At 42.7% G+C, this 7,500-nt stretch overlaps 1 protein-coding gene across 4 annotated transcripts in view; it reads right to left on the reverse strand.

Moving 5' to 3' along the window:
• cbfb (core-binding factor subunit beta) overlaps nucleotides 1–7,500 on the reverse strand; it is a 33,452-nt gene that overhangs the window by 5,513 nt on the left and 20,439 nt on the right. For 2 of the 4 annotated variants that reach the window (XM_080761122.1, XM_080761123.1), the window contains exons 4-6: nucleotides 3,107–3,223; nucleotides 2,912–3,007; nucleotides 1,407–1,474 (exon numbers count right to left, since the gene is read on the reverse strand). In XM_080761122.1, coding sequence (XP_080617248.1) covers nucleotides 1,445–1,474; nucleotides 2,912–3,007; nucleotides 3,107–3,223 — 243 coding nt within the window. In that variant the 3' untranslated portion in view covers nucleotides 1,407–1,444. The remainder of the gene's footprint in view (nucleotides 1–1,406; nucleotides 1,475–2,911; nucleotides 3,008–3,106; nucleotides 3,224–7,500) is intronic. The other 2 variants (XM_080761121.1, XM_080761120.1) reach the window with 1 other exon arrangement.

The raw sequence follows: 7,500 nt of genomic DNA on the forward strand, positions 1-7,500 counted from the left end.
CATGACTGTTGTTGCTGTTTGTGATCATTATTACAGTAATAATAATAATAATAATAATACTCATATAAGATGTTGTGTGCCATGATCCATGATGATGATTATACTATACTTAGTATAATGTACTTATTTTTTACTTTTTTAAATGAACAAAAAGTGTTATAATGATGTTTTTATGTGGCCACACCCACCAGTTCATTAGATATATCTGGTTTTCACCGTAGCACCACCGACCTGAACTTAAGCTGTTAAATCTAAAGTGGTGCATTTCGATTGGGCCTTTCAGCTTTCAGGAAGAAACCAAAAATACACAGGGAAGACATACAGTAATATGTCTTCCCTGTGTATTTTTGGTTTCTTCCTCTTTTCTCTAACAGACCCCCAGGTGTGGTTAGAATATGTAAATATTATTTACATATTCTAAATGAGAATATGTAAATATTATTTACATATTCTAACCACACCTGGGGGTCTATTAGAGAAAAGTTAACGCCATAGACACAGAAAAAGTACCAAAAATATGGCACCCCATCTTTAAACATATTTTTGGTTGCTGGGGCTTTGCTATGAAAGCACACGGTTAACAAACATGCAATGTTTTGTTTTGGGTCATTGTGGGTGTTGGCATTTTACACTCTGTGTAGAGAGAAGGTTGGGGTGGATAATGTGAGAGTGCTTCATATTCATATTGATTCAGAAGGAGACAGGAAGTTCTCTGTTCCTCCCGAGAGCTTCAGGGGAGAAACATGACACCACGGAGATGAAAGCCTTCATTTGATGTCTCTCTCTCTCTCTCTCTCTCTCTCTCTCTCTCTCTCTCTCTCTCTCTCTCTCTCTCTCTGTCTCTCGCTCTCTCGCTCTCTCTTTCTCTCTCTCTCTCTCTCCCTCTGTGTCTACCCCCTTGAGGGCCGCTAGCCCCTCCAATGCCCAGCTTTCCAGGTTTGTGTAATCACAAACATTGGCTTGTGATTGGCTGAACACCCCATAGCGATGCTTTGATTCACTGAGAAAAGTGAAGATGGAAAAGTGAGGACAGCAAATTGTGATTGGCCAGAATGAGATGATGATAAGAGTGCCCCTCACTTCATGTGTGTGTGTGTGTGTGTGTGTGTGTGTGTGTGTGTGTGTGTGTGTGTATGCTGCTCATTACTAAAGTCAGGTATAATATCGTATCATTCACAATGCAATGCATGCACATGCTGGTATGAACTTTTATACACATGAAGACGCACGCACGCGCGCGCACGCGCACAAACACACGCACACGCACACGCACACACACACACACGCACACGCACACGCACACACACACACACACACACACACACACACACACACACACACACACACACACAGGGTGGTTTAGTGCATGACAGTATGATAGATGGTGAGAAGTGGAGGACACAGACCCTGTTCTTTTCTGCTGGCTGTCTGTCTGTGTTTGTCATCAGTCCCAGATTTTTGAAACCACAGGGTCCTAAAAAAATAAACAATTTGGGTTTCATTCTTAGGGAAGATGCCTCTGACCTCCCCAAAGCCTTCTGGGAAATGTAGTTTGTTGTGGAGTTGTTTTATCTTCAATGGAGTGTATCGTCACACACTGTATACTGTATAATATTACAGTTAAATAGTACCTTTGTAAATAAACACATAACTGCAGCTGCAGATATTGTTCTGGGAACATTTCTTTTTTTTATAAAGAAAAGGTCTAGTGTGTAAACTATTCACATTCAGTATTTACTATGTTAAACCATTTATGACAAACTCAAGGTTGTATTTCTCAAAAGGAGTATTTATGAAGTGAACAACCAACCACATTTCCTAATAAGGCTTTTGGGACACCCGGCATAATTTACTCAGTCAATCAATCAGTCATTGATATCAAATCAAATCAAATCAATTAGATGAATGGTCAAACTGATCATGCACTAAACCTATTACATAAGCACTCATTAGATTAACACAAATGAATCATGATACTTAAGAGGAAAAAGAAAACATTGAAAAACACCCAACCACACACCGCATACTAAGCCCCACACCCCAAAGCACAGAAGCAGGTTGCCTGGCAGTATGACTCTACAGAGCACTGGTTCCCAAACCATTTCATGTCAAGGACCCCCAAATTGACACAAATTAGCCCCGAGGACCCCAATTTGAAGAGATATGCAAGAGAAGATTGTTACCACCATTTAATGGCATTTCCATCTCTGGGACCCCCAATTTATATTGTAAAAATCAATGTTAATTTAACTCTGAGAGTGTACAAATGGTTCCATTTGTACAATATCGGTGGGACATATCGGTGGGAGAGTTTGTACATTTGTGGACGATTCTAAGATGACCCAATGCTATTTTCCATAGAGAAAATACTCCCGTGACCCAGGGGATGAGCGAGTGATGTCAGGACTTCTGTACTCTAATAGGATATAAGGTTAGAACTGAAACTGAAAAGATTCAAATCTCGAACAATCAGATCAAAATATAGCAAACAAGTTGGCTGTCCCTGGAACAAATAATTTTGAGATGGAGGTCTGCAGCCAAATCTAATATCATTTTGGGGGTCCTTTTCATAAAACTGTAAGGTCATTTTAGTAGAATCAGCCCCAGGTCTTACCCTGAGCCCCGGCCCGCACCCTCTCACCTCCAGATCCTCTCTGTGTGATCCCTCTCTGTCCCCAGGTCTTACCCTGAGCCCCGGCCCGCACCCTCCCACCTCCAGATCCTCTCTAGAATCAGCCCCAGGTCTTACCCTGAGCCCCGGCCCGCACCCTCTCACCTCCAGATCCTCTCTGTGTGATCCCTCTCTGTCCCCAGGTCTTACCCTGAGCCCCGGCCCGCACCCTCTCACCTCCAGATCCTCTCTAGAATCAGCCCCAGGTCTTACCCTGAGCCCCGGCCCGCACCCTCTCACCTCCAGATCCTCTCTGTGTGATCGCTCTCTGTCCTCAAAGTCTCGGGTTCGGCGTCGAGCCTCTTCAAACGCTGCCTGGGCCAGAGCATCCTCTTGCTGGAGAGAAAGAGAGACGGACAGACACGTCACGTTGGATCAGTTGCAACTTGCAATCAGCCCTCCTTACATGTTTTACTCATCATTACTCATCGTTACCTGCGCCCTCTCCTCATCATACTCCAGCAGGCCCATTCCATCCAGCCTCTGTAAGTCGATCCAACCCTTCCATAACACACACACCCCGTTCAGGATCATGGGAGCCTTTAAATGCACCTGCAGAGAGAGAGAGAGAGAGAGAGAGAGAGAGAGAGAGAGAGAGAGAGAGAGAGAGAGGGAGAGAGAGAATTTACAATTTAGGCAGCCGCATTTAGCAGACACTCTTAATCCAGATCGACTTATGTAAGTAAGCAAGGAAAACACGAGGTAATATATCAAATGCATAGAAATAGTGATCTAGGATCATAGGTTTGGTTCCTTTGTATAGGGCCTATAGTGGGGTGGGGTGTTTTTCAAACCTTTTCATGTCAAAGACCCCCGAAAATGTATTAAGACCCCCATATGAAAATGTATTGGTCTACTTGTGGCAGGGACCCAATAAAAAGAGGATTTGTGTAAAGAAAATATATTTTTACTTTATATATTTAAAAAAAAATCATAATAAATTAATATAAAAAAATAGCAGATGTACAAGCTCACAGCGCATCTTTAAAATGATTGTGATGGGAAATAATTACTGCATCCTATCAATAAAGACAAATAGCTAAACAAAATAATGATTGTGACGGGACTTCCTGGAACACCCCCAAGGACCCTCAGAGAACCACACCAAAGAAGTATAATAAAGAGTCTGATGCTTCTCCATCTGGGGAGCCATGTTTAGCCTCCTGTGCAGGCTGATGTGAAGAACCTTATAGAAAGAGAGTAAAATCAGCACTCTCAGTAGGAGTCTTGATTAATAGGACGTTAGGATCAAACAACAACCATGTCAGCTACTCTTTGTATGTGTCAGCACAGCACGGCATAGCATGTGGGCTTTGGCGTCACACGATATGACAATTTATTCAGTCAGTCAGGGTCTGCATCGTATTTCTTCCCTCACGTTAGCTTGGCTGAGAGAGAGAGAGATGAAGCAGGGACCTAAAACCCAGTTCAATACAAAGTCTCCTAAACATATTGGATTGTTGCCATTGGGGTCTTTCATACTAAATTTATTAGAAATCGGATGAGTCTTGACACACACACACACAAACACACACACACACACACACACACACACACACATACTACACACAGAGTGAAACCTGTGTGTGTGTGTGTGTGTGTGTGTGTGTGTGTGTGTGTGTGTGTGTGTGTGTGCGTGCGTGCGTGCGTGAGTGTGTGCGAGCGTGCGCATGTGTGTGTGCGTGCGCGACTGCGTGTGTGTGTTTATTTTCGGGTCTTTTCCAGGGTCAATGGTTTCAACAGTTCTATTCAGCTCAAACTACTAGACATCTTATTTTAACCACAGTGACGCAGATCGCTGTCTCTCAGGGATTTGGCTTCTGTGGATTCTGTTTATCGTGTGTCTCTTTCCCTGTCTTTCTTTGTTGGGACAGTGTTTATCGTGTGTCTTTCTTTGTTGGGACAGTGTTTATCGTGTGTCTTTCTTTGTTGGGACAGTGTTTATCGTGTGTCTTTCTTTGTTGGGACAGTGTTTATCGTGTGTCTTTCTTTGTTGGGACAGTGTTTATCATGTGTCAGCTAGCGCGCAAGATCAGATCATTTTGCAGTTTTCTTATGCAAGTATAGATTACATTATTATCAAACTGAGGCCAGTGAGATTTACATTCATTTTGCAAAATGAGACGGCCATAATTTCCAAAAGGTATATGTGGAAACATTATAAGCAGTAGTCTAAAGTAACAATAAGTAGCCTACAAGTACTCAAGTACTGTACTTAAGTACAATTCAGCCATTTTAAGTGAGGATTTAAAAAAAGGTTTCAAAAGCCCTAATCGACTGGGCAGATCTAATGGGGAGGGGCAAAAGCACGGTCACCCCTGCGCCTCTTTCTAGTCGCAAGCTCGACCAGCAGCATAGGGCATAGGGCTCCATTATATCTGAGAGATAAGACATATAAACATTAAAAACACACATGTTGTTTTTAGGAATTGTTTGGGACTCAGTGCCCTCAAAGGACCCCATGGACCGCCTACGCTGAGAATCACTGCAGTGACGCATCTGTGTTTGTTCTACACATTTAAAGTTGGTTGTGTAGTTCAAACACATCAATGGCGTATGCATATTCTGTAGTAGCATCTGCTCGGTCTTGTTCTAATTATTAATTATAATTAATTATAATTATAATCCATACAGTCATATTCTGTAGTAGCATCTGCTCGGTCTTGTTCTAATTATAATCCATAGGGGCGAGATAGACCATTCAGTCTCCATTGACACAGTCCATAAAAGCAAAACATTGTTTTTTTAGTCGTTTTTTAGAAGATGGCCGATGCAAGGTTGGTGACAGGTCAATGGTGCAAATGTTCAAAATAAAGTCCCACACACTGTCTGGAATTAAAATGTTTTGCACTTTATTAGGTCAATAAAGAGCTCATTATTTTTGCTTCCAGGCAGTGTGTGGGACCCTTTCTTGGATTTTATTACCAAAGATCCCCTTTTGAGCAAAATAAACAAATGGCAGAAATATCAAAGAGCAGTAACTCTTTGCCATTGTCCTATAAAAAACCTGACCCAGTGATTGATCTCTTTTTATTTATTTATTATTATTATTTTTATTGATCTCTAAGAGAAATATGAGTAAAGAGCCCCTCAACCCTACACAGACAGACAGACCGACCCTGTCTAGATTCCTTGGTTTGTTAGAATCGTGATGGCTCTGTGCCAAGTAGACAGCGATGTTAGCCACTGAATAGCACTGAGGCCTCTCTCTCTCTCTCTCTCTCTCTCTTGTCTAGGTATCCCATATTAATCTTCATGACCTATTTTAACAATGTAATCTTTAACATAAAAGCAAGTAGGTTTTGTCCACAACAATGGGTTTAGACATAACCTTTTATTTTATTTTTCATATAAGACGATGTCTGGCAACATAAATGTCTATTTGTTTGTCTGTTGTCTTTGTGTGTTTTATTGTTGATCATGAAGAATGAATACAATGAATTAGTTAAGTTAAAAAAAAACTAAAATGACACGGATGGTTTCCCGGTTTTAATGGGTTAACCACCTGCATATTTTAACATTCTATGTTTGTGTTTGTGCCAAATGAATGCCCTACTTTGTCATGCCTGGGTTCCAGCCTGATTGGCTGCGTTCCGTGGAAGTGTGACAATTACAAATCCATGGATGGAACGCAGCGAATCAGTACTGTACTAGTGTCACACAACAAAACAACAGACCTACAAGCTGTACAAGTGTCACATCACAATGCGTTGTGAAGTTGTAGATCTGGTATTAAGGGGGATACCCTAGCCCCTTTCCTCTTCATCATAGTCCTGGACTATGCGCTCAGGAAAGCTATCAGTGGACGAGAGCAGGATCTTGGCTTCACCCTAACCCCAAGGAGGTCAAGACGACATCCCAAGGTAGTCCTGACAGATCTGGACTATGCGGATGACATCGGCCTGCTCTCCGACAGCGTGGAACAAGCTCAGGAACTCCTGAACAGTGTGGAGCTGGAGTGTGCCAAAGTTGGCCTTAGGCTAAATGCCAAGAAAACTGAGGTTATCACCTACAACATCTCACCGGAACATCCACCTCTCACAACAGCAGGAGGCACGGTGCTGAAGGAAGTCAAAGACTTCAAGTACCTGGGCTCATGGGTCAACTCAACCGAGCAAGATCTGAAAGTGAGGAAGGCACTTGCATGGAGGTCCCTAAATGGCATGAACAGTGTTTGGAACTCCAATCTCCCCCGACAAATCAAACTCAGCTTCTTCTACGCAACAGTGGAGTCTGTTCTCCTATACGGCAGTGAATGCTGGACCCTGAAGCCAACCCTGGAGAAGTCCCTTGACGGGTGCTACACCAGAATGCTGCGTGCAGTACTTAACATCAGCAAGACTGTACATGTCACTAACATGACTCTGTATGAGGGACTACCGAGGGTGAGCCAGAAAATAGCAGCCAGGAGAATGAGACTAGCAGGACACTGCCAAAGACATCAAGAACTGCCAGCCAGCAAACTGGTGCTCTGGGAACCAACACACGGCCATCGATCACGAGGACGCCCCGTGCTAACATACGTGGATATACTCAAGAGCGATGCAGGAGTGCAAAGTACCAACGAACTGGCCGGATGTATGGAGAACCGAGATGACTGGAAACGACGATGGAGGGCTCGTCTGAGGACGACCTAGAGAGATTAATTGATTTTTTTAAGCGAAAGTGAAAATGTCTCTCTGTGTTAAAACAAGCAAGCTATACGTATGTACATAATAAATATTTAATCAATGAAAAGTATTAACAAGAGCTTGCTTGTGAATGAATCATAACTACATTGGATCCACTATCTTAGTTCCAGAAAAGCAGGGGCTTTGGACATCTAAGGT

The sequence above is a fragment of the Protomyctophum bolini genome (assembly GCF_963924005.1).
Source record: "Protomyctophum bolini genome assembly, chromosome: 4".
Lineage (NCBI taxonomy): Eukaryota > Metazoa > Chordata > Actinopteri > Myctophiformes > Myctophidae > Protomyctophum > Protomyctophum bolini.